General features: G+C 37.3%; 1 protein-coding gene across 2 annotated transcripts; it reads right to left on the bottom strand.

Moving 5' to 3' along the window:
• On the bottom strand, nucleotides 1-27,783 carry AP3S1 (adaptor related protein complex 3 subunit sigma 1). 2 transcript variants are annotated; one of them, XM_059492877.1, is made up of 6 exons: nucleotides 27,595-27,783; nucleotides 25,463-25,554; nucleotides 22,785-22,896; nucleotides 14,578-14,649; nucleotides 10,434-10,541; nucleotides 1-1,305 (listed from the first exon to the last, which is right to left on the bottom strand). In XM_059492877.1, exons 1-6 carry the CDS (start codon nucleotides 27,661-27,663, stop codon nucleotides 1,177-1,179), a joined length of 582 nt encoding a protein of 193 aa, XP_059348860.1. In that variant the 5' UTR covers nucleotides 27,664-27,783; the 3' UTR covers nucleotides 1-1,176. The 2 variants fall into 2 exon arrangements, with proteins under 2 accessions (XP_059348860.1, XP_059348861.1); XM_059492878.1 differs by lacking the exon at nucleotides 1-1,305 and adding an exon at nucleotides 7,477-7,512.
• Nucleotides 27,784-27,839: the final 56 nt, after the last annotated feature.

Genomic DNA, 27,839 nt, shown 5'->3' with positions numbered 1-27,839 from the left:
TTCTTAAATATCCCAATGATATTTTTATTATTCATTAAAACAGACTTATACATCACACAGAGCTTAAAAGCATGATTATAAAAATCAATCACTATCCCCCTTTATGTTTTTGAAATCACAGAAGAGTTTAAGAGCTGAGCAACTTACGCAGAGGTGATAGCACTTCGATTTCTCTGAGATCTTGACAATACTATGTGTCTCATAAATCTAATTCTCAAAGCAGAGAATCACAATGTCAACAGGCACAGAGGCCCTATTAAAGTATCCCCAATTATCTTTCCAGAGTGCCTTTCTTTATCACATTATTTGATAGACTCTCATGTACAGGTTTGAGCTGCCCAAATATAAAGTCCTCAGCCCATTCTGTGCTTCTCACAAGACAGAGCAATCACAGGGCCCATTTTTTCCCCTAGACAAAGTCAGACCATCAGTGAAAGTCTATCAGATTGTGTAAGTATCAACATGTATATGTAAACAAAAATCAGATCTTCGGTAAAGGCAGTTTTTCCTTCAGTATAATAACGAACAGCTTTTGTGAGAAATGTAAAGAGCCAATATGTTCAGCATAATACCCCTGTGTAAGCCCTTCAGAGATTAAACTACAATATCAATGTCTGCTACAACAGTATTTGTCAACATATAGTCAATTGGCTCCATGAATAGGAAATAATGTGGTTTATTGCAAACAGTAGACTTCAAAAAACAGGTATTTCGAAGTCCAGTTTGTTATGATTTTATTTAACAAAACATGAGTTAAATGTTTTCATGCAACATTTGCACTTAGGTCTTAAATAATCATGACAAACAGAAGTAGTTAAAGAACACACTAATTATAGACTTTGGTGAATATACAAAAAAACTCAGCATTATAGGTTATATAAAGTAAAGAACATATTAAATACTTCCCCAAAATACTGCAGCAGCTGAGACACAGTGATATGCCTTGCAAGGGCACAGGAATGTAATTTAGAAATCACATGGGAACTACCCCTTTCCTTTAATTTCACAAACAAGACAAAAGCAATATTCAACTCCACACACTGATTTTTCAGGTTATGTCTATGCAGTACCTTGAGTTTTATCCAAACAGTAAAAGTAAGACATGTTTATTTAGTAAACAATTATGCAGTAAATCTTTATTACATTTCTTCCTTGGTATTACCTGGAGTAGCCATGTTATTTAAAAGTGGGCAGGTTTGGTACTTTTATACTGATGTCACCAATATTAATATTTCTTGGGATCTCTGGCAGATTCATATTCTTTACAGCTGAAACAGCCCGGGCTGGAGCTCCTGCTAAACCAGCCTGTATATAAAGTGAGGAAAAATGCAAGTCAGGCAAAGTCAGTCACAAGAAGGTTCACCAGCAATCTACACAGACAACTAACTTTTCAAGTATTTCCATGGTTACACAATTAGAAAAACCACATGGTAATTGTGTTTGGAATGAAATGGGTTACTTGGAAATATTAAACCAGAAAGAGAAAACAGTTCACATATTCCTCTTTATATGGTAAAACATGTAATGTCAATTGGATGGAAAAGTATGAGAGGAAGGAACAGGAGGCTTATCCAAGCACATGTAATGTGCACGTCACAGAACAGACAGTCTCAAGGTATTGGGTGTCCAGTGTGCTGCCTTTGCCTCTCACCTATTCTAAAAGTTCACGTGGTTCACACTTGACTAGCACTGGTTACAGGTTCAGAGTAAGTAACCTCAAAGTAATAAGGTGCTGAATGTCAGTCAAATCAATGAACACAGACACAGACACACACACACCTGTGTGTGTATATATACATACATACAAAAATACATATATATGTACACACAGAGGTATTTCAAGGTGGCTTTGACTAAAATGAAAAGGATAAACACCCTGCATTTGTGGTTGATGAAGAGCATGCAGACAGCCAAACTAGAATAACCTGTTTCCCACAGTAACTAATTATACACTAACATATCTGCATCCCCTTGAGCATTACACAACAACACAGTTATGCCAAATTAAACTATTACACAGCACCTATTTTTTATTAAAATTCTCTACTGCATGCAGTGTCTTTGCATACAAAACTGGAGCCTTTCTGTATAAACATGCAAGTTTTACAATAGAAAATTGCTGACTTCCATTTAGTTCTGCTTTTAGTTAAAGCAGCTGCCAAGTTTGCACACTGGGGTATATTATGAAATGCTAACAATTTACAGCTCAGAGGCCTGAAGACATACCAAAATCATCTTTCCCTCTTGCTTCTGAAAACACCTATTCAAAATCTTGTTATTTTAAGGACTATTAAAACAAGACTGTTAAGTGTTACTACTATTTTTTATGCTGTGAAAAAAACCAGACTATTAATTTTAGGTATGGAAACGTTTCTCCTGAAAGTTCAGATTCTCTACGCAGATTTAGAATTTGCAGTGTGGTTTTACTTCAGGCTTGCCACAGAAGTGTAAAAATAATTTTTATTTTTGCAAGGAAATAAAAAAGCATGGGACATTTTTATAAGAAGAGCTCTTATTAGCAGAAAAAGATATCATATTACAAATTTTCTGAATAAGTAAAAAGAATTAACTTTAAATTTAATGTTTTAAAAGTAAGATTAAAAATATTCAAAAACAATAAAAATCACAGTGTAAGATTTACTAGTTTTACAGTGTGGCATCTTACAGGTCCAGTAAAAAGGAGCAATCCACAAGAAACAAAGCCAGATGCTAGCATTTAGTTTAAAAAAAGACTAAACCAATTGGAAGATCTTTAATTTTAGGTTTTTCAAAGACTGAAGAAACCAGTCCATTTGCACACAAAGTATTTCTGAACAAGAAATACAGCAAAATGAAAGCAGAAAAAAGGTTGTGTCATATTTGATTACTAAAAAGCATTGGTACATGACTACCACTCAAAGTATAACCCTTTCAGATTCTTGGTTTTCACTGAAATTCACTGCAAGTGCAGGGTAAAACTACTGAGGAGTGCACCTGAACTTCCATGGCGTTCACCTGGTCAGCTTCACAAAAGGAGACAGACACCCCACACACTTCTCAGATAACAACTCTACTTTTTGAAGGCTATGAAAAAAAATATTTTCTCCTTTCTACTACTCACTTATAAGAAATAAAGTCAAGTTAACATAATATTTTCACTTAACATCCTACCTACTGTTCTTCCTTCTCCCCTTAAAAACAAAACCCAAGTCAAAATAAAACTGATTGAAGTTTCTGATTTTGAACTAACCCTTTACATGGAAAGGCTAAAACGTCATAAATCCCTAGACTTTAGTCATGGGATGATTCCCAGAAGAAGAAACAGAGACCAGAAAGCCATTAAGTCATCTATTAACCATATCTTCCCTGTCAAACCCTCCTATGTGAGACACGCCAAAGTTGCGAAAAGCATGTGTGGCAGAGAAGATAGCTGAGAAAACTGCATCTCTGATGTTATCAAATTTGCTCTTACTTTGAATTATCAACAGAATTACCTGTTCTCAGAAGAACAGACTTAAGTAAAACTCAAAAGGTGCAAAAAAGTATTCTGAAACACTCTTTTTCCTTCATTTTCCTTAACCAAATCTATCAGGCCATCCTTCCCAGAGGCTCTTTCAATAGCAGCATTTTCTTAAGAGGGGAAAACCTGGACCTAACACCAGCAGTACTAAGAAATGGAAGTATCTAAAATCTGAATACCCCTGAATCTGCAATAATTTAAAGGAGAAGTATTAACACTGCAATTTCTTTCTATTTACTAAAAAACAGTGCAGAAGGCATGAAGATGCCCAACACCGTCCTGTTATAACTGAGAACTTGGAAATACTAATTTTAAATCAAGAGGCAACTTCCAGTGAAGTCTTATCAGATAAAACAGTAAAGGCTTTTAATCCTTTAAATTCTACTTGCAGTAATGGAAGAAAAATTCATAAAGCAAAATGGGGCAATGTAAACTGTTTTCCACTGAGAAGATGAAAATATTAATTAAAAGCAATGAATTATACAATCTACAATTGAAACAGTGGGAAACCAGAAAAGTATAATAAGTAATGACATGGTAGCACATGGCTGGCAATCAAAGGACAGGTGCCTTCTGAGTGACTTGGATGGAGATTCTTTACCCTAATTTAATGGAAGTTATTTATTCTTAATGGACAAATAACATTTTTAGTAGAACTGGTTATTATTTTTACCTACCTGCTACTATCCTCTTTATACAGACTTACAGTCCCTGCCTCCCGCCCCAATGGCTTAGGATACAATGGAGACACAATTGAGAATTATTAAAAATACCACAATTGACACAACCACTGCCCTTCCACCCCCCTACACAGTCATAACTTCCAAATTTCATGAGGACCATTCTGGATCACGATCAGTGAAGATCCCTGACAAAACTGCTCTGATTGTCAGATTACCTCTTTTTTTGACAGCGAGATTATCTTTCACTATCAGATGCTGGAGTAGAGATTTTCAAGCTATTACATTCTCTTCTCCTGGAATTCTCTGTATTAAGTGAGTTTGAAGGATAGTGTATACATAAAATGCATGGCAGAATGCTATTTAGCACAATTAATGTCCACCCTATCAAGCACAATACATTTACACAGCATTTCTAAGAGAGAGCAAACAGCTCATAAAAAATGTCTAATGGATCAAATGACTGAAAAGCACTTGAACTCCCAAGCTGGATAACAAATACAATTCAAATACTATTATATTTTAACTCCTTAGCACTACTTTTTAGCATGTCAGGCAGTGAACTAGTAGCAGTCTTTCAATTTCTTTTACTGGAAGTGAACTGTATTTACAAACACAAAGGTACAACAAACAGTACTTTGAGCCCTGTGTGCTTTTGAGGCATTTTCTAGAGACACCTGATTAATACAGCTTCCACTGTAACACTGAACTCAACTAGTTCCACCTGCCTTTTTTATCATGTAATTCAGCAGGTAAGTTGGTGATGTGCCAAGAAAAAACTGTTCCACTTTAAAAAACAAAACATGTAGCAAGCCTTAAACATGCAGTGAGAATGATGAATCGTCTGTCACAGCAAGCAAATGACTGAAGCAAGTGAAAGTGAAGCTTCTTAAGACAATTAATGCAATTTCAGAAAGACAATATGAATTGCATACAGCTGGTATAACAATAAGCCAATACAACACAGTTTTGCCACAGCTCCTTTGTACTCTCAATTTCATTTGTTGTTGAAGGATGTGCTCTAATGTTGAAATGCTGCATATTAAAATTTTAGGTTCCATTATTGCAAAAAATGCTTGTAAACATGTTCATATACTTTTAGAGAGCAATACCATATATGCAAAAGAAGACACTATTTCATAGATTGAAATAGATGCATTTAATAACAGGATTTTTACTCTACTGGTCCTAATCTATCAAGTGAGAAACATAAGCTGTCAATAATTTACTGAGGTCATTATTAACCACTATAGGAATAAATTTTCTCTGTTCTCATCCTCATCCTTTCTTAGAATGCCCAACTGGTAACTTCATATCAAAGTGATCCCAGCAACCCTGTTTTACTCTTTAAAAAGAAATTCAGATAATCTGGGTAAAGTATTGCACATGACAAATATTGTTAATATGCATATACAAATAAAAATGTTACAACTATCATCCCAAATAATTCTACACAGAACTAGCTAGCACTAGAAAACCACAGCCTACTGGAAAACAAAATAATGAAGGCTAACACTGCAAAATAAGCCACCCTTTTCCAGATACTTCAGAGGTACTAGGACCTCTCTGCTGCTGGTGTTTCATAGCAATGCTTCTTTTCAGAACAAGTATGACTTCAAAGCAGCAGGGATATGAAATCATGAAAGGATGCAATACATAATATAAAGGAATGATCATGTCCCCTGCTCATGAGGTTAAATAAATGAACGTAATTAGAGAAAAACCAAAATGAAGTCTGCAAGTATATCAAAATGAGGCCAAACAGATAAGAAGACTTAAGACATACTCTTAGAAATTTTAAGCACTTGAATCACAAAAAGAGTAATGGATGGGAATGATTAATTATTTCTTTGTTTGTTTTTCATTGCCAGACCCAAAAATAAAAACAGAATATGTGTGAGCAGAACACAGAAAAAGAAAAGTAGCTTTGCACAAAAAGAAAAACAAAAAAGAAACCAAACCAAAAATCTGAGATCAAGCTCCCTAGTGTTACCAATAAAATACAGACTGTATATTACAAGTGTTAGTTAATATATTAGGCAGAGGAAGGTCACATCTTTGATTTTCTTCATGTGCTGTAGCATACTTCAAATTTAGGTTAAAATGTTGCATGTTACCAAGAACTATTTTTAGCTAATGCTTTTACAACTCAGTGCTACCAAATCCAATTGTGGAGTTATATTTGTTAAATCTTAATGGTATTGTAGTACACTATCCTAGGAAGATCACATAAAAAGTAAAGAGCAAGGCTATTAACAAATTAAATAAGTTTCAATTGCTTAAGATTCCACCTGTTTAAAATACCTGCAGTTTGAATACACAGAGACTTAAAACAAGTGGAAATTAATTTTCAAGTACTGCCATTAACACGGACCGACATTCAAACTGTTAAGCTAAACTAAATGTTTCAAACAACAAATGGCAGGTGACATTGACCATAAACTGATACAGTCACACATACAGTCTCCTTCTCCTTCTGTTCTTTGCTAACATTCATGTTCAGGGACTGCAGTTGCTGGGATATCTTAGATCAAAATCTGGACATTCGGATTATAATGACAGCAAATGTACATCTCAAGTTGAGTACATGCTGACAGCCCTTCTCATTTGATGTTCAACATCCTTAAGGCTGGATCATCAACTTTGGAAATTCTACATCATCTTTACAAATTGCACTGATAATTTTATTCTCTCTATACAGAACGATTTCAGTTTGCTGGTTTTAGTGGTGGGATTTTTAAGATTTCATTCACCTGAAGCTTTTTCTGAAACTTCTCTTTGCAAGCAGGTAAAAGTTCTTTGTTTTTGTCTGGAAATAGTAACTGGTGAAGTAAGAGAGTTTGTATTGAGTTTGTATTATTTATTTTAGATTATCAGGGACAAAATTCTCCCATCAAAGGAGTTATTTGTATTATGTCATCATATCTTATTTTGTTATCTGTGTGTTCCTTTTTTATTGACATTAATTAAGCAGGATTTTTTGGCTAATATTAACACAAGTTCATATTCTTTTGTTTGTTAACAATGATACAAAGAAAAGTTAAATTCTAAAATGCAGGAAGAGAAATAAAATAAAAAATATGATGTCAATGAAAAGCTAGTAAAATACACTATAGCCAATAAAAAGATGAGGGAACTACAAGAAACTAGCACAAAAAGTAGGCTACAAGGACTAGTATGGGTATTTTTACACATAATTTTTGAGTCTGGCCTACGTAATTTATTGCCTTTGACATCATTTTGCTTTCCCTTTTTGTTAAAAGTACATTTTTTTCTAAAAGTCAGCAATACCTTTGTCTACCTGTCCTGTCTGGGAGACTGAAAGATAAAGGTCTGTAAGAGAGAAGAATGGAAAGAGCCAGAAAAGATCAGGAGGTTCAGAAAAAAATGAGGCCCAGCTTAAAAGTCTAAATTACACACAGTTGAACACTCCAAATAGAGAAGAGGTAGCCCAGGTTTACCTACAATACTTCCAGAAGCTCAGAATAAAATCCCAATGACCCCTCTCCCAAAGAATTCCCTCCCTTGATATCACAATGATTCTTTGGCTTCAGGATTGACCAGAAACCCATTCACAGATTAACACTAAACTGAAAGCCAGGGAAATGCATATAATACAACATTTCTCAGGGTACAAATAGTTTCTTTTGTAGCCCATCCAAATAGTATTAGCTCAATCACAAATCAAAGCTAGGGACTCTCTTATAGCAGTTTAATTAATCGCTGTTGAAAATATTCACAAATTACTCAAGCTGATAATTTTGGTCAAATACATGTAAATATTCAGACTTTTTCACTAAATTTTAACCGAAAGCCTGTTTAGAAACCTAGCACATAACTAAACAAATACCTGATGTTAAATAGCTAAATTTTGTATATTACTGAAAGCCCGATGGGCACAAGAAAAACTGAAGTATTTCTGAAAATGTAACCCAGATACAGCTTTATTAGTTTCATCATTTCAGCTATAACAGTAAAGGCCGCTTGACATTAAATAGCTGCTTTGTAAATGCAAGAGGCATGATGGTGGTCTAAAAGCCAAAGGGACTAAAGCAACAGTGCTGTCCTATATACTACAGACTACATTAATACTAATTTCTATATTTTATTTTTTCTAATTAAAGAAAACAAAGAAGATTCACTAGTTTTGGTTTCTTTGTGAACAGCATTCAAAATTTATTAACTTATTACTTATTTTGATTTACAAGGATTTGCCTGTGTCTTGAAAATATGTGTTCAGGAAAGACATACTCAAAGAATTACAATCTTGATCAAAAAGACAAAAAGAAAAGAAATAGCAATCAGGAATTTTCTGCGGATATACATTAAACAAATGATTAATGGTCTAAGGAAACATTTATCAAATATTGTGATGTATCTCAGCATTACAGTAACAGTTAAATTTGAAAAGAAACAGTCACTGAACTAAGGAAAAAGAATGTATTTGTGGGGAGCAGACTGTGAAATGTTCTGCTTCATCCCAGCCACCAAGTGTTTTAATTTACCACTGCTACTTCTTTACCTTCTATTATTCATTGCTGAATGTAAAGGAACAAGTTCCTTTCACTTTGTATATACTTCAAGTTCTGCGTGGGTTTTTTCAGATCATCTAGCATCTACTTTTATACTAAAAGCTCTTAAAAGAAAGAACAACTGGTTGATGAATAATGGAACACAGCAAGTATTGCAGCTGGCTGCACTGAATCAATGTGTTTCAGAAGACTTGTCAGAGATTGGTCTACAGTTGATTTGGTAACAGAATTCACATAATTAAATGCTTTCAGACAGAACCAATATGTACATAATACATGGTAGAGCACAACTGCTGAGCAAGTTCAGCTTTTGGGAAGACAACTGCATTTTTATCAAATAAGGAAAAGTGTAAGTATACAGAAGTTATTCAAATATAATAAAAATTTAGGAGAATAACTCCAAATATTCATCTCTGTGATCAGTGTTTCATTCTGAGCGCGAGAAAAACATTAAAATGAATACTTTGGACATGTTCAAAATCTACTATAGAATCCTTTCAGATGCATATAGCTATGTATTGTGTTACATCATATCTAGCTTTTTCTTGTTTTTCACATGTTGTTGACCGGATACAGTTTGGAAGTTGTGCAAAACAAGGAATTAAATGCATTAAAAAAACTTGAGGTGGCACAGCTTGAGACTGCAGAATTAGAACAGTATACATTGTACCACAAAAAAAAAATGAAAAATTCATTTTTCTCTTTACTGCACTTCAGTTAGAACTAAGAAGTCTCTGGGTCCTCTCCTAAAATGCCATTTAGTTCATATTTATGCCACCTGGAAGTCTGCTCAGCTGACTTCCAACCTCAGAAATTCAGTCTCCAATTCAAGCAAAGGCCTGCTTAGAAACTTGGATATTATTGTTTTGATGTATTCCTCTGTGGAATTACTCCCATCATTTAGAATCCAGCACAGACTTAGCAAAGATATATTAGCAGCAGCATTTTGACTTACAAGGCACATATGGTGACGTTAAAGGGACAGTAATATACTGTATCAAAGATAAAGTAATTCTAAGATCCTTTCTTAATCTAAATGTCTTTCCTAAACACAAATTAAACAATTGTTAAATTGAAAAAGGATTCCCAAAACTCTTATGTGATCCCTCACTTAGCCCATTATAGACAAATACAGAATATAATTTTCTCACTTATTGAAGACCAAAGGCTCAGATTATCAAAACTGCAGAATTCATATTTACTTTGAAGCGTCTAAAACTGGGCTTTAAAGTCTGTCTAGTCCACTTCAGTCCAATTTATTTCCTTGTGTTGCAGTATTTCTGCTGCTATTTATTTCAGGTGCTTAGAAGCATACTATCAGACAGGAATATGTAGTCTTTGAAGACACACTTAGTTTCTTCATCTGATTTCATTTAAGGGCCGAAGTCACTAGTCCAGCATAACAAGTAGGCTGGAATTAAAAGGTTTTCTGTAACAGAAACTTAGAGAACTACAGAAGTATCTTAACAGCAATGGTGCACAATGCAATTAGATACAAAAAGTAAAATCTAACCAGCAGTGACTAAGCAGTTTATTACTTCTAATGAAAAGTATACTTCTAATGAAAGGTACAGCACCCTGAGATACACTGCAAATTTCTGGTACTATAAGCAGGCAGCTTACACTATTTAGTTTACTATGAAGGACAAAGAGCATTATATAGCATGCATTTACTATAACCCCTGTTTTTAGTTTAGAAACTACACAGTGCATCACTCTTACCTCAGATTTCTCCAGTTTATTTTGAGCATCAATCTGAGTGACAATTTCATTCATATTGGTCTCCAAAACCATTCCACCCATAACCATTTCAGCCAATATATTATGGACCTAAAAGAGACCAAAAGAGAATTTAAAAATGCAAAATATCCTACATAGAATCTGAAAAAATGGTCTAGGTACCTTGATACAGTGAAACATTCTGTAAGTCATTTAATTAATGTTAGCACTTAATCTAAAGGCAGTTGGAAACAAAGCTCATAATTTCATATTCCTTTCTCTAGTATATTCTTTGTTCACACCACTTACAAACATGCTAAGAAATTTTCACAGTCCTCTTTTTTTGTTCCCATTTTCTATCCAATTACTAGAGTTTGAGTTAGCATCAACAGCAGTAACACCTCTAGGAAGGAAGTCCTACTAGACTAAACATATTGCTCACAAGGAGATGTGTAAACACTCTGGGCTACACTTGAGAAGGAAGAGACTCTGATGCTCACCCATCACAGACCCCAAGATTTGGCTCAGAAGTAGAATTGACATTCCCGAGACACCTGATAAATATGGAGTCTTCAGTATCTACAGCTAAGACTGCCAGCTAGGACTCAAACTGCAGGAGCACAGAAAACAGCTGAGGACATTGCTGAAATGGGTATGTTTGAACATCTCTCCTCCCTGCAGCACTGACTTGAGGATGAAAACTCTGGTTCATAATTGCTGCCTCAGAGTCTGCACTCAAACCATAATAAGATTTGGTTTGGGTTTTTTTCTTTTTAAAAAGGCATCCTTCTGCACACTTACTAGTAAAAACCCAGGGTTATCATGTAATGTATAATATTTTAATAGTATATTAGTATTTAAATCTGAAGACAAGGAGTATTTTTCTACTTTTCAGAAATAAACATGTACAATCTGGTATCTCAAAAGCATAATTTTAGCTACTATTTTGGATATTCTCCCTGTTTCCCCATGGATTGAGGATAGAAGTAAATCTTTAAATCAAATAATCAGGAGGTAGTACATCAAAAACCAACACAGTCCTTGCTTTTGTGTCATACCTAAAAAACAAAATTGAATTTGTTTCTCTAAAACAGCCCTTCTCCAGGCCCTTTTGTGCTCTTCCAAAACCTTTCCTCCTATATAGTTATTACTCCTTTGCCTCCAGTCTCTAGAATATTTAACTTCTTCCTCAGTGCAAACCACTCCATACCTTGGGTCATGCTTATCTTTCTCTGCATTTTTTCCTACTTTCAGAATGCAGTAGTGAAGTCTAACACACAGCATTTAAAAATGTTCAAAGCATAGGTGGCTTTAAAGAAGCTGGACTATTTTGTCTTTCCCCACTTTTATTCTAAAGGGACAGCTTTCTAAATAACAGCATTTAATTAATTTTATTGGGTAATCTCCATATGAAAGGAAATCACAGCTTAACTAATAAAGTTACATAAGCATCATAATCCATTGACTCCTTCCTCTTAAATACGTTTGCTCATATGTAAGCAGCAGCAAGATAAAAATAAACAGTAACTGTTTTTTCTTTTCAAATTAAAATTCATTGCATATACATATTAAATGTACAATTACACCTTATTGTCCCTATCTTTTCTTATTTAAAAAAATCACTATTTTTGCCAAGAAACAACGAAAACAAAAAAATCATTAACAAAAATGCAATAAGTGGAAATGAAGTGCAAAAGAGACTTCAATAGTGTATTAAAAATAGTATTTAAGGGAAAGACTGAAGGCACAACAAATAGACATCTTATATTCCAAAAGGGATCTGACTGTTGAGAACATCAACTTTTTAAAATTTGAAATTGCTGTTTTGTAATAACAATTTTGGAGTGTTTTTACAAAAATCAAGAGAGTGCTTCCTATTTACATTTGATGCACTCTCTAAAAGCATGAATGCACATTCTAAAGAAAAAGGAATTTATCAAGAAAAAAACTCTCTCAGGAAAATTTGGCAAACACATTTTCTTGTCTTCAAGAAATTTGATTCTGAATGGTTCACTCATCTGATTAGATAATAAACTCTTGCAAGAGATCATGATACTCCCAGAGATATTTCAATAGGTGCCAAAAACCAGTGAAAAAACCAAAGTATTCCCTTACATCCCTAGCTGAATATATTCTATTATTTTAGTTGGATAATAGCTTTCAATGATGCCTTTTCCATCAGAAAGTATTAGGCTCTTGGACTCAGTAGGACCGAAATAAACCTGCCCCTCCTCCTCACAAGACATGTGAAAACATCTTGCTCCAGCTATAGCAAGTTTTTTGGCTGCTTGTAATACAGATGAAGAGAAGTTAAATTCTCTTCTGTACGAACTACATTCCCCAACACCCCAAGTCCTCATCTGCTACAGCACATTAGAAACAGTCATTCCACCTATATTCCATTCTCCAAATGAATTCATCATACTCTGTCAATATTCTTGAAGAAGCATCTGTCTTGGCTCTGGGTAACTCTAAGTCACTGCAGAGTCCTGTACAATTATAAACACCTGAGGAGCATAAATATTTCCTTACAGAAATACCACATAAAATACCACACAGCAACAGCTGTTGAGATTACATAGTTTAACTCTTCTACATGCCACCTCATCTTTTTACAAGAAAAAATGTTGGTTTAGGCAGCTCTCACAAGACAACTGCAAGAAAATAACCTCCCACAGCTCCATCAAGAACTGAAGACACAGAACAACTCTCATTCAAATAACTTAGCCAATCCTCACTTTTCTCAATATCAGACCACTCAAAATACATATATTTTAAAGATTTCACTCCTAACAGCACCCACACATAAGCACCCATTATAACCAAGACTGTCAAGATCAAGCAGGAGCAGCTGCTGTTCTTCCCTTTTGCACACTTGAAATATATTAACAAGAAAGAGAAAGTTAATGCATTAAGTATGAAGGCTCAGTGCATTATGCTTCTTGACAAGTTGACTGTATCAGCAGTTTAAAGAAAATTTAACATTTTAATTTAATTCTCACAGATACGTCTTCCTGTTTTGTTCTCTGACCTATAAGAATATTGATGAAGTTAAACTGGAGGGAAAAAAAAAAGGAAGAATCAAGATTACATCAAATTAGTCACAGCTGCCCAACTAATGCTACTGTACAGTTGGTGGCAGCCTTGCCTTAATACAGAAGTTCATGTCTCTACATTGAATTCTTTTGTTCATTTACGCTCAAGTTAAAAATCACTGCACTGGTTAATGTCACATTCAGAGCTTTTTAACTCAAGGTTTCACTGGCTTTTATTGTGAAAATGTATTATTTTTACTGGAGTATCTAACTAGTATTTTGAGTTCTTTCAGATACCTAACTTGGTATTACTTTCAGTCTGCTTTTTCTATCTTGCTTTTCCTGTAAAAAATAGGGACAGGCGACTGCACAGAAAGCAATGGTAGGCACAAAATGCAACAGAAGGAATAAATTCTATATATTAAATTCTCAGCATTTTAGGTATTACACCAAGAAATGCCAAAGTCCTTTTAAATGAAGGGTGACTATAGTAAAAGAATTTCTCTAAACTAAATGAGTAAGTACAACACTTGTTTCTCACAGCTGGGAATATTCAAACAACATTGTTTCTAAGTGTTTGAAAAAAGACAGTCCATTTTGAGATTTTAAACAGAAAGAGCCACACAGCATTTAAATTACATAACCATTGCATATTAAATGCACCTTCCAATCCAACATTTGACCAAACCCCATCATGTTGATTAAGCCACAGCAGCAAGTGCCATGTCCAATTGCCTCTTGAACACCTCTGGTTATGGTGTCTCCATCAGTTCCCCAGGCCATCTGCCTCAATGCCTGACGACTCTTTCAGGGAAGAGGTTTCCAGCTTGAGGCCACCTCCTCTCGTCTGCCCATGGTTACCTGGGAGAAGACACCAACCCCCCAATTACAATTTCCCTTGGGGTGGTTGTAGAAGGCAGCGTGGCTCCCTCGAGCTTCCTCCTCTCCAGCCTCAACATCCCTGCTCCCTCAGCCCCACCTCACAAGACATACCATCTAGACCCCTAAGCTTTGTTAGCCTTCTTTGGAAAGTAAAGCAGAGTTTAATATCAAGTATCAGCTGAAACAAACATATTACTTGATAAAAATATTACAGGATGTCATCACAGTACCTTGTCTACATGGAAGATTAAATCCAGCTCACAGACATTTTCAAAACATTTGTCTAGTGTTTCCACAAATACCTGCAAAGAGGGGAAAAAAGCACCAAAGGTCAATCTTTAACAAAAACTCTGCAGTTCCATTAGGTGTGAGGTTTGAGAAAAGCAAATACAGAAATAAAACACCGGTCAGATCTTAAGGCATTAAAGGCATCTACTGAAATTATGTGGTTAACATTATGTCAAAAGTATGTTATCTATGTAGAGGACAAAACTGTATGCACAAGCCAATTTAGGTTAAAACTGCTTAAAGTCACACTGTTTTAAAAAACAGATACATCTTGACAAACCAGTAACATAACCTACGCTATAATTTTCTCAGCTGTGATTTAAAGTACTCCTTCCCATTTCATTACAACTCAAGTATAAAGCAAAGAAAACCAGCTTTTCCCATCATTGTTTTTAGTAATTACTGCATTGCAGGCATTTCCTAGTTAACCAGACTGTTAACTTTGCTGTTAAGTGTCAACATCACTCCTTCCAGCAGCAGGACAGTACAGACCCACTGAATCCAGGATAAAAAAGGCATCTGTCTTAATGTCATACCTCCTGATCCTGTCAGGCATATTACCATATAAATTTAGAAAAGTCTGTAATAGTTCACACATAAGCAAATAAATCCTCCCTGAATCCAGAACATAAAAGCATAAAAATCCAAGCAGCTACTGCACTCCAGCCAGTGATGTTCCCTGCCAGATATGGTCTGTACATCGCCTTCCTCTGGGTGTTTCTGGAACAGATTTCTTGGTATTTATGTTTTTGCACCTTGCTACACCAAGAGCACCTGATCCTCACTTAGTCTGGACAATGAAATGATGATTGCACTTGCAGTCCTGAAGTTCCCAAATACCAATCACCAAGTGCTTGTGGTGAGTGCTATTAGAGACTCCAGCCTTAGAGAGTTGTACACACAGCTCCCTTCGTCCAAGGGATAACTCCTACGGACACGGGTTATGTCAAGATCTTTCTAAGTTAAATATAAGATTGAGCTTAGGGTCTTCAAAGCAAATTTCTGAAAAAATTTATTGATCTTTTATTAATGGCATGAAAATAGTGGCAACTTGTTGGAAATTTTAATTAGTTTTGTATATGTCAAGGCCATTTTCTCACAACATGTATTTAATATTATTTATTAAGCTGTCACTGTATGCAATTTTTTATTCAATTCTTAACTCAAACATCCTAAAGAAGCAGTATGGAAGACAAACACCTCATTTTGACTCTCTGTTCCACATGATTTAGGAACCCCACCTTAGTATTTGAGAGGCACCAGATTTCAAACTGTCTAGGTCCAGGCACAAATGTGACACAGATCACAGAATTGTTTAGGCTGGAAACCTGAAGATGAATGAGTCAAAGAGGTACGCTAGCATTGACAAATCCCTACCCCAATCTCTACCCCAAGTCTCTGAGTGCTACATCTAGATGTTTTTAAAGCACTAGGCAGGGTGACTCCACCACTTCCCCAGGCAGCCCACTCCAATGTCTGACAACCCTTTCAGTGAAATTTTTTTTTAATATCCAGTATAAACCTCCCTTGGTACAAATTGTTTCCTCTTATCCTATTTTTTCTTTCTTGGGAGAAGAGGTTGAAGCATCTCTATAACCTCCTTTCACACAGTTGTATAGAAAGAGAAGATCCCCCCAGTCCTTCTCTCCAGATTAAACACCCCTAGGTCTCTCAGCCATCACTCCTTGTAAAACTTGTGCTCCAGCCCCTTCACCACTCCACTGCCTTTCTCTGATCTTGCTCCACCCCCTCAGCATCTTTCTAGTACTGAGGAGCCCAAAACTGGACACAGGATTTGAGGCACGGCCTCACCAGTGCCCAGTACAGAAGGAGAGTTGCTGGCCTCACTACTGCAGATCTAAGCCAAGGTGCCACTGGCCTGCCTGGCTGCCTGGGCACAGCTGGCTCATGTTCAGCTGCTGCCACCCAGCATCCCCAGCTCCCTTTCCACTGGGCAGCTTTCCTGCCACTCTGCCTCAGCTTGGAGCGCTCCAGGGACTGCTGTGATCCAAGGGCAGGACCCAGCATTTGGCACTGTCAAACCTCCTACAACTGACTTTGGCCCATCCCTCCAGCAGATCAACATTCCCACTCAGCACAAAGTCATCTGCAAACTGGCTGAGAGAACACTCAAACCCCTTATCCAGTTCATAGATAAAGATATTAGAGAGGCCTGGCCCCAACACTGAGCTCTGGGGAACACCACTACTGACCAAACACCACCTGGACATAACTCCATCCACCTCCACTCTTTGTGGATGAAGTCCTGCTTCTACAGACATGTATTTATATCTACCAACCCAGGGACATAGATCTGCTTGACATCACCCATTCCCAAGTGTCTACCTTGCCTTATCAACAAAGACTACTTTCACATCTTAATTGCTGATCTTCAGATCGTGCTCAAACTGAAAAAGAAAGAACGATCACACACTGCCCTTGCTATGACTACTACTATTAAAGTCTTTAAAATGTTGACATCAAACTATAAATTAACTAATGATGCATTTAGACTATCCTTTAATACCAAAAATACAAATCTATCACTTAAACTATGAACACAGAGCATATTCAGAAGCAGGACAATAAGGTTTGGTGACAAGGTAACTAAGAAAATAGAATATGCATCTGTTAAATTATGCTGAAGCTAAGCAAAGCAGGGATTTTTCTTCAAGCAGTTGTTAATTCATTGCAGTAATAACAGTCTTCTGTAAAGAAGGGATGCAAACAAACAAAAAAAAACTTGTATGTTAAGTAGAAAAACTACACATTTGACAACATGTGGTGCAAAACAAATCACTAAAGATGTTCTCTTACTTTCCTTGCACCTTAGGAGAATGCAGTTACAAGAACAGTGCTGTTTGACATTAGCTGTAAGAAGAAGATTGGAAACAGTGTAAATGCAACCTCCGTCCAATAGTTTTACTTACAAGAGCTAAGAGTTTGACACTATTCCTCATACAATCACCAACTCTGCACATGATTCACACACACTGACATCTGTCTAGTTCCTCGGAAAACAAAGGAACCCATTAAAGACACAGGCAACATAAGAATCCTAGAAACACCACCCTCCCCACATGTGTTTAGTAGCAACGTGCTGGCTCTAAACCTTTACCTATTACACAGCAATCCCATCACACACTAAACAAACTCACAAATCTCTGCTTAAAATGCACGACCAGCAATGCACAACAAACATTTTTTAATCTAAGGGAAATACAGCTGGCACTGGCTATTCCTTCACAGAGATTTTTCACTGACCAGGGATTTCTCACAGAAGCTTTGGAAATTTCCCCCATCTTCCATTCATGATGGCAAGCTCACTCAGAATAATGCCAGAAATTACAAGGTCTACATCTATTATAAATTATCTTTTAAAACACTAGTCAGCAAGGAAAACTAGATTTTTTACAGTAACATTTCTTGGCCTGTTTTAAGATGCCTGCAACAATTGAAAAGGTAAATAAAATCAGAGTCACTTTCATCTGAATTTCAGTTGAGTCAAATGAATTGCACACTGAGGCAAGCAGTGCTAATATTTAAGTACTTCAGTAATCACTTCAAATGCTGCAGACTTGTAGATCAATAACCAGAAGAGAAAACACATCGATTGCTTTGACACACACACATATCAGTTCAGATGCACCATGTGATGTTACTGGAAGAGTAACATAAATAAAGGAGTGAAATAGCAGGAAAATAAGGATGCATGCACAATTAATTACTAGCTCCCCCTTGTGCTTCATTTTTGAAATTACAATCTTTCATGGTAAAAAGAAAAAAAACACACATCTCCATGTAAGGAAACAGAAAACATTAAAAAAAATGAAAACCCCAAAACCCCTACACCTTTCTTTTGTAAGAAATATGCTTTAATAAAGACAGATACACACTGGGAGCATAAATTATATAAAACAAAACACAATATTTTCATTGAATATATGCAAGTCTGGAGCTCTCTCTACTCAAACATGTCAAAACAAAACATCACCTTTTCAATGAAGGGCTTATTTTTAAAATAAGCAAATAAGACAAAAATGGAGTAAATCATACATTAGTAGGAAGATAACAAGGGCAGCAGAAAACTCAGAACACAATCAATTAAATGTATTGGAGCATAGATAATGTCAAATACTAACAAAAGCAGGTACAAAAGATAAGCTCAAAACAACAGGAGTAACTCACACCAAGAATATCCCCTTCTTCTTCCTTACCTAAACAGCAATGGTAAACCTGAGGACAGAAGTAATTCAATCTGCCCCTGGAGAGTTCTCATCTCAGTCATATGCCTCTCTGTTTTTTATTTAATTAGCATAAAAGCATCTCTGGTCAGGATCCTTTATCCTTAAGAACTGAGAAAAACATGTTACACAAAGTGCACTGCACTTCCCACATGCCTCTCACTGAACACCCTTACCTTGAAAGGCTCCACTGAATTTCCCATGGAAGACTGATCTCTCACAGATTCCGCTGCTTGCTGACTCATTATGTCTTCAAAGTACAGCTATGGGCCAAGACACTCACAAATTCTTGGAGCTGACAGAGGCTCTTAGGTCCATAACAGTTAAGGTACCACTGTAAAGACCCTTCATTTCTCCCTTATGCCAGTTTACAGCTAGTTGTGTTTTCAGACATATTTTTCTTCCATGCAATAAAAACCTTACACTTCACAAGCTAACACAAAGATGCTAAAATAGCATGACAGAATTTACAGAATCCAAAAGACTGCAAAACCTAAGCATAGCACAGATGCTGACCTATCTACCAATCCAAGAAAGCAAATATAATAAAAAGAAACTTGTGTTTATATTTAGGAAAAAAAGGGAAGAAAATGGTCAAAAATAAACAAAGTGAATTTGCCTTTCGAACGAAGAAATCCAAGTTGAAGATAGTATCAAATCTGAGGCAGAGTCTATGATTTGTAATGCATAAAGCATATTCATTAAGCCTGAGTCAAGAAGATTTACCTGTAAAACAGCTCTGACCTAATGGAGGGATAAGTGGCATTCACAAAAGTATCTTAAGTATCACAACAAAAACTTTCTGCTGAAAAGAACTGCAGACTACCATATGTAACCCAATCTCCTATACATTTACCCAGTTTACATGACAGAAACCTCCAAAGTGCTAAACTGAGTTCTAGATTTCTTTCACCAGTTTACTTTCCATCACAAACTACTATATATATCTACTTACTTAGTCATACACTATATGTATGTCATAACAAAGGCCAGATGTCTTACTCCTACCTGTGTTATCTCTGAACTACAGTAAACAAAGATGTATAAGAATGGTTCAACACTTTCAGGAAGAAACAAAGCTTATTTGCTCAATCCAACATCCGTGTGTATATCCTGTTAGTCTACACTGCATGTGTAATTGACAAGTAATAAGAAACTTTCTGAGGGCCCTCTTTCAGTAAAAGGTACATTATGATTGCTACTGCTAAGAGGATTAACAGATCCTTCTTCTGAGCCAGTCTAGAAATTAAAAATATTTAATTAATCTCAATACTCTTAATATTTAACATATCTCTAATACTCTATGCTATAATCAAATGGTTGAATGACAACGTGTAAGAGAATTCTGAATCCTCAACAGCTGCAGGTACTGTGGTGAGACTATGATTTATAAACAAAATCATACAAGTCAGAAAATCAAAATATTTCTACAAATGGAAATAGCATTTTTATTATTTCAGTTTCCTTTACGTAATTATGTTGACATGTAATTAAATACTGGGGCATTTTTGGAAACAATGTGAAATACAAAGACTAGGAGATCAAAATCTACTTAAGTATTTTTGGTACCAGAAGCAAAACATTATAGAGAAAAGTTTAAATTCTCTAATTCAAAAAGTTTGGGGGCTATATAATTACGGGTAGTAGTAAGGGCAAGCAATTTGCTTCAACATTTGAACGTATAATTCAGGTTGCACTGTCTACACATGAATATGCTTCTTTTCTCTGTTCATAAATATTTTGGCTCTTCCAAGTAAGAAGACACAATATGTGACAGGCAACTAAGCAACCCTGTACAACAAACTGCTAGGAACAGGTAGAACCATCATGTACCTTACTCGTTAACGCTGCACTGTTCGGATACTGCAGAATGTGCGATGACCCAAGATCATATAAGAATCCAGATGTGAGTTTTCCTTCCCTCCTACTCCCACAGGCACTCTTCTGGATCTACTGTCCAGAACAGCAGCACTGGAGCAGCTGTTCTGAACAGCAGGAGGTGTCTGTGAGAAGCTATGCAGCTTCAAGAAAGGTCTGCAGGGAACTGGGAGGCCTTAGAGACACTCAGTGTTTCCACAGTGAAATAACCAATTGATACAGTCCCACGTGTCAGGACAGATTTTACTTATGCAATAAATCAATTCTCTTGATGTGCAAACTTTTGAAAGGCTTAACAGTAAGTTATATTTACTCTTTTCTAGATATATATATATGTATGTGTGTATATAAAAGAGATCCATTTTATGCAATGACATAAATCCCTTAATGGTGTGAAACTGTTTTTTGCCACATCTGAGTTCACTAACAGTGAAATTATTTATTTGCAAGTTTTAAGTTGGAAAAATCACTGATTTAGTCAGAGGCCTCTTGACCTAGGAGCATTCATATTACCAAACATGGTAATTGTTACTAGGTTGATAAAAGACATATTTGGCAGTTTAAATATTGGCCACAGCACCAAGCCTGCCTGAGTTTAAGAAACATTTGAACAATGCTTTAAGGCACATGGTGTGATTCCTGGGGAGTCCTGGGCAGTGCCAGGAGTTGGACTCAATGATCCCAATGGATCCCTGAGTTGGAATGAAACTGTACATGGAAGCCTTGCAGAAGACATTCTGTTTGAGGTGTCAGTGATCTTGAACAGGTCATGTCTGCTCTACTGGGCTGAGCAGGACAGATCTTCTTAATACAATCTATAACCTGTGATGTCCTTGGCAAAAATGAACTGTAGGAAAGGAATGTACTGATTCTGACTAAGAGACTGTTGCATGTTTAGGGGTTAGTCATCCACATAACACAACCTGAATAGACACAGAGGCCCGTGCTGTGCTGCAAAAATTCCTTGGCCAAGGGATAAACTCAGCCAGCTCACTGTAACAGGAGCCTGCAGGCAGCTCCCATGTGGTACCAGCGAGCATGCCACCTCATGGCCTCGCCATGACCCCAAACTACAGCAAGAAGTTCTCCTGAAAATATCCTTTAGCAAGAGCCGTTTTCCTTTGAGGAAATTATATAATAGTTCAAAGATTCAAAAGAGGGAAAGCTTCTCTCCACAGACTGGATCTGCTCTGCCCTGCACACTGTGGGAAAACCCAGCTGGGCTCCACTGGGTGCCACATGAAGGTGGCATGTCCAGCACCTGAAGGGCTGTAAGATTTACCACCTACACTCATCTTTTCACTCTGCTCTGCTAAGCAGTTTTCTTATTAAAGCATTTGTGCTGTTAAGCCTTTCTCACTGAGAAAAAGAACATAGGCTTATGGACCATCTTCCTCCCCAACAACTCCCACCCTACCTGTCCCAATTCCCCTGGAGCAGAACACACACCTAGGGGAGCATTTGCCCTCCTTTTCTAAGGCATACCTGTCAAAAAGCTCATGAGCCACAAGGAAAGTTTAATCCAAAGAGGTTTTGGCCATATTTATGCATTATGCATTTATTGTGAGTATACATATGCATGTATCTATGTGTGTGTGAGTCTGGATATATATTAATATACATAAATATATACATATACATACAGAGCATTGCCTGTCAAAGTTCTCATGATCCACACTTGCATAGCAAATGTTTGAACTGTGCCACTTTTACCTGCAGCCAAAAAAGGCCTTGAAAAGCTAAAACAAAAACCAGTTTGTGCTCAGGAGGCTCCCAAGAGTTTCCTCACTTTCCCGTCAACTTGGACAACGACTTTTCCAAAGACAGCCCAGAAAACTGTAAACAATCTGAAAATAATACTCAGCACTTCTTGGTATGTTCACAGTATAAAAGCAACCTTCCAAAAAAAGGCAAGCAAAATGTTTAAGTTCTAAGCTACTTTACAGTTGAATTACAGTAATTAAGAATTAATAAAAAGCAAAAAAAAAAAACCACCAAAAAACCACAAAGCAGCAAAAAGAACTTACTTGTATGAGGTCTAAAATACCAAGCTCACTTTCTGAGGAATCCACACAGAAGACAAAATACAAGGTGGCATAGTGTCGGTAAATTAGTTTGTTATCAGATCCACCTATTAATCTAAAGAGGAAATAAAACAAGTAAAGCTTAGTTAGCATCTCAGGCTAAGCTGAGCAAATCCTCACAGTAATTTCAATTAACAGGAGGCCTATTATTAACAGCTAGAGCTACATTGCAACTTTTATTTTGTGATATAATTCCAACAGAAGACTAAGTAATAAGACAGCTCAATTTACATTTACCAAACAAGCAGTTATTGTTATCCATATGGATAAAAAATGACATCAACCTGTGCACCTTTTTATTAAAATCAATTCAAACAGATCACAAAAAAGCAGGTATTAAATGTACTTTCATTCCACACTAGCAGGCAGGCACTGAACAGGGATTAATCTGCTTTACAGATTAACAGTGCATGCCTATGAATCCCTCCCTGACCTTCTCAGAAGAGCATTAAGAGGGGGAAAAAAAAAGAAATCTGCAATGAAGACTGGTATTTGGATTACCAAAAAAGCCTTAAATTAGGTTTATGATCCGTTTTATAACAAAGAATATGTAACACTTGTGCTACAAAATGTCTGATATCTTGAGAAATAGGACCACACTTCAAGCAGTAATTAATGATGCAATGTTACAAGTCACAGAAGCAATTATATTTTTATGGACTCACTAATCATCATGGCACTGAATGAGAAAAGGTCTAAAGAGGTATGTTCTTCCATTCTTCTGTTACAGCCTTCCAAACAAAGGCACATAAAGCACAGGAGATCTACCTCAGACCACCGACATTTGCTTTGAGCTGTAAGAGGTCCACTCCCAGATACACAAAAGTATTTTTTGGGCTGAACCTATATGGCCATGACTGTTGTGACTTTTCCTTAACTCTGTACCAGAACTGAATCACCCATTTTGTGCAACGTAACTCATCCCTTTAATTTTTGTCATTATCACAGAGAGAGAATACACAGATTAAAAAACAAAAAAATTTAGGTCACTTGTTTAAGCAAATTGCTCTGCATTAATGCTTGGTAGGGAGCAGGGATGGCAGTAAGGAAGGGGAATCCTTTGTTTCTGTAGAGCAGGTATTACATTTGTGTATCAGACAACACTTTTACAAACAAACAGGACAGTGGAAATACCTAGCAATTGAAGTTTCTTCTTTTGTCATCTATTTACCCAAGTCTTTCAAATACTTCATACTTGCAGTACACACAGTTCTACACATAAACTGTTGAGGCCTTTGGGTAAACTGCAAACTATAAAGTAAACCCTGTCCTGAAAGAAAAAAATACTGAAAAAAATACTGAAATGGTAATCCTGTAACTGAGCAGTAGGGGGAAAGCCAGAATTCTGTTCTCTATCTCAGTTTATTCTTGTTAAGCAGCTGTCATTTTTAAAAAGCTCCAAATGTCTTCTGCCTCTCACTTACAGAATTCAAATCAGAATGCTTCCAGCTTGAGATCATCTCCAAGAACCTGATGATAGAATCACCAGTTGAGTAGTCAGAAAAGAACAATTTAGATTTAAAAACCAGTATATAAAAAATCAAGAATCATTTTGAGCAAGAAAAAAAGACATCCTAGCTGATATGGTACAGCTAAGCATTTAACTGACTCTGCACACAGTAAATCTAGGCGTTAGAAGACTGACTTCCAGTAACCAGAAATTCCTATAAATATAATATTTAACAAACTATGACAATCTCTGTCACAGACTGGAGATAGTGAGCTTATTCCACCAATTCTGACCCCTTCTTCTAGAGGGTGGCTTTTTATCTATTTACTCTTGAGGGCTAATAAATACTTCAAAATAAAACACATCTCCATTTCAGAATTTCATTAGCTAAAGCAAGATGACAAAAACAATGAAGATGATTCAAAAGAGATTTTTTTTGTGTGTCTTACAGAGACAGAAGACCTAAGTCTCACTTTCCTCCTACCTTGCTTTTCCTTTATTAATAAAATATCTGGGTTGAAACTGTACTAGTTAGCATATTTAAAACCTTTTTTTTTTTCTTCCCAGTTCATGGAGCAAGCCCAAATCCTGATAAAAAGGCTGCAGAATCCTACTATAAAGGCTATCTGCTCAAATATTAGGAGTTCAAGCCAAAGAAGTTACAAAGTATTAAATTTTCTAGAGATTTAGCTCAGTTGGTCAGAATATGGTGCTAAAAACACCAAGGCTGAGCGGTGGATTCCTGTACAGGCTGTTCAATTCAGACACCTTGTGGGTCCCTTCAGAATATTCTGTGACTCTGAGTCAGTGGGTATGGCAAATGCCAATGCCTCTTAAAATGTGACCAGCCATCTTCAGCTTGATTATAGCAAAACAGCATCTGTTCCTTCCCCATCTTTGTATCTGAAACACTCATGGCACTAGATATAGCACTGTGGCTATTACAGCACAAGGGAAAAAATTTTATTGCCTAAGACATTTTGGCACATACAGCTATGCTTCAGTTAGTAAAGAATATGCACACTTGCTGCAGAATGATATAATTCCTTGTGTATCAACAAATCTCAAGTGGCATGGCATTTACACGACAGCTGTGAAATGTTGTACCGTAATCAGGAATAAAAATACTTGAAAGCCAGTATTTGGCATTTATTTCAAACTTGATACTTACAGTCCTCCTTCTAGGAAATTACAGACATTTTCATCACGTTTTGATACTAAATGGAAAGTTTCTCTGATAATTTGTTGCTGTGTGTCTTCACTCTGTGAAAGAAAACACACTGTGCTAAACAGGATTGACAATGCACACAAGACTGTAAAAAACAAAGTATGTCAGCACTCTCAAACTATCTACTTCTGAAGCCTTAAATCTGGCAGTTAATAAGACATGTATTATTTGTGTCATTTCAACACAAAAAGCCATTATTTACAAGTTGCAGAAAAAGGTATTACTGAGAAATGTGAAAAAGTGATTGTTTTTAAGAAACTTCTGTAAAAAAAATCTAAAAGTAGGATTTTTAAGTAACCCAGAAGTGTTCTCAAGTACCTTGAATTTTTTTGTATTTCCAAGGTAGCCTGAACTACTTTTATCCATAAACTGAGAGTAAAACGAAGTCCCCAAAGCTTGAAGAGAGCAGGGAAGCTTCAAATCCCACAATATCTAACATTTCCAGAAATACCCTAAAATACAAAGGCACCATGAGCAACAGGTTCTCCTAAGCCATGACCTTTAATCTTAGAAGATCAGAAACATCACTTCTGAGACTGAATTCTTCTGGCTCTTTGGAAATTTAATTTTTACCTTTGAAATTATGGCCACAGGTCTACATTCTGAAAGACGAAATGATGACATGTATTTTAATTGCCATAAATTAATTTCTTCTACCTAACTGCAAAATATTATTTACTTCACTTTATGCAGTTTCTGTTCTCATATGAATCAGCTGAAAAAGTTAGAGTTGTAAGTTTTAGTATTATGAAAGAAGTAAGTACCTCTTTCACGGATCTGACCGAATTAATCTCTCTAGAAAGCTGCAGATGCATCCCCTCACAGAAAAAAGCCGAGATTTGCCTCCAGTACCAGTGCAATTGACACTAAAGAATGCATAAACTTCAAAAGATCCACAAAAAAATCCACATTATTGAAATCAAACATAAAAATACAATCTATATGATTGCACCTGTTTCTGCGCACCATAAAGTTTCTTACTTCAATTTGCCATTCACATTTTCAAAACTTCCAAGTATTCTGTTTACACAAACATATTACCCTACTTCAGGCATTGAGAAATTGTTCAAAGCCGAGTTATGAAACTAGTAGATCAGAAAGGTTTTACAAGAAAAATCTGGTATCCTCTGGCCGTCTGTTCATCTCCTTTCCCTTCTACCTCAGTCACACAAAAGAAAGACCTGAAATAGTTACACTCCTTTAATTCAAAACCTGACCGTGCAAACTGAAGGGACACAGTCATCATTTCTGCTCTGAGGTGTGCAAGTAAGATACATCCCTTCCAATGATCTATGAGTTCTCTAATAACTAGAATTGCAAGAAAGAGGTCACAAATCCACGTAACTGCATTGCTGGGAAACGAGTTATTTGTTTACATAACTTTTAAGAAATACCAACTGTTTTCTTGCACTTTAATGCCTAAGCAGACCTCAGCATATTTGCTAGGAAATACGGTACAATACGCTCAAAACATTATCTTAAAATTTCTTATCCTTCAACTAAATCACGAGTTTCCAGTGCACCTTTCCATCCAGACCGAGCGTCTGTGCTGCATTTTCATTGTGCCTGCCTTCTACCACGTCAAAGAATGCTCTTTTCTAGTTCCTTACGTGTTCACGTCATCTGCAATTTCACAGTGTACCGATTCTTTCCGAGAGGAGAGGCTCTGTTCCGGAGCTGCCTGCCCCGCTCCCCCAGCCCTGCCTGCACACAAACAGCAGCCGGACTCGGGCCGGGCAGCGGGGCTGGCAGCGGCGCTCACACGCGGGAGAGCCAAGGTGCCGCTGGACGGGACTCCCTCCCGCCCGCCCTCCCGCCCTCACCCCGGAGCTCCCAAAGGCAGCTCCAGCGAACACACGACCGCCGTTCCCCGAGCCCTCCTCACGTACGCGCTCTCAGCACCGTCCCTTCCCCCGGCGCTGCCCGGGCCCGGCGCAGCCGGCAGGGCCGGGCCGGGCTGGGGACCCTCGCGTACAACCCCGCGGACCGGCCACCGCACGGCCCCCCGGCCACGGCGCGGCCCCCGGCCACCGCACGGCCCCCGCCCGCCCCGCCGAGCCCCGGCCCGCCCGTACATAGCGCTGGTAGAACTTGGAGAGCCGCGGCTTGCCGTGGTTGTTGAAGATGAGGATGGCTTTGATCATGGTGGGGCGGCGGCGGGGGCCGGCGGCGGCCGGACGAGCTGTGCGGTGTTCCGTTCCCGTTCCGCTCCCGTTCCGCGCCCTCGCTCCCGTTGCCCAGCCCGCTCCCGCTCTCGGGCCGGTGCCGGCGGGGCGCGCGCACCACGTGACCGGCGGGGCGCGGCCGCTGCCGGCGGGAC

Source organism: Ammospiza nelsoni, chromosome Z, assembly GCF_027579445.1.
Source record: "Ammospiza nelsoni isolate bAmmNel1 chromosome Z, bAmmNel1.pri, whole genome shotgun sequence".
Taxonomy (NCBI): Eukaryota; Metazoa; Chordata; class Aves; order Passeriformes; family Passerellidae; genus Ammospiza; species Ammospiza nelsoni.
The sequence above is the reverse complement of the archived record's forward strand: the minus strand, read 5'-3'. Positions and strand labels throughout refer to the sequence as shown.

Bases quoted from the DNA above. Each gene is read 5' to 3' on its own strand.
- AP3S1 (XM_059492877.1), bottom strand. From the start codon at position 27,663: ATGATCAAAGCCATCCTCATCTTCAACAACCACGGCAAGCCGCGGCTC. The intron at 10,542-14,577 runs GTACTGTGATGA...GGTCTCTTTTAG, and splicing joins TAATCTTCCATGTAGACAAG to GTCCATAATATATTGGCTGA. The intron at 1,306-10,433 runs GTAAGAGTGATG...CTTTATATACAG, and splicing joins ATAAACTGGAGAAATCTGAG to GCTGGTTTAGCAGGAGCTCC.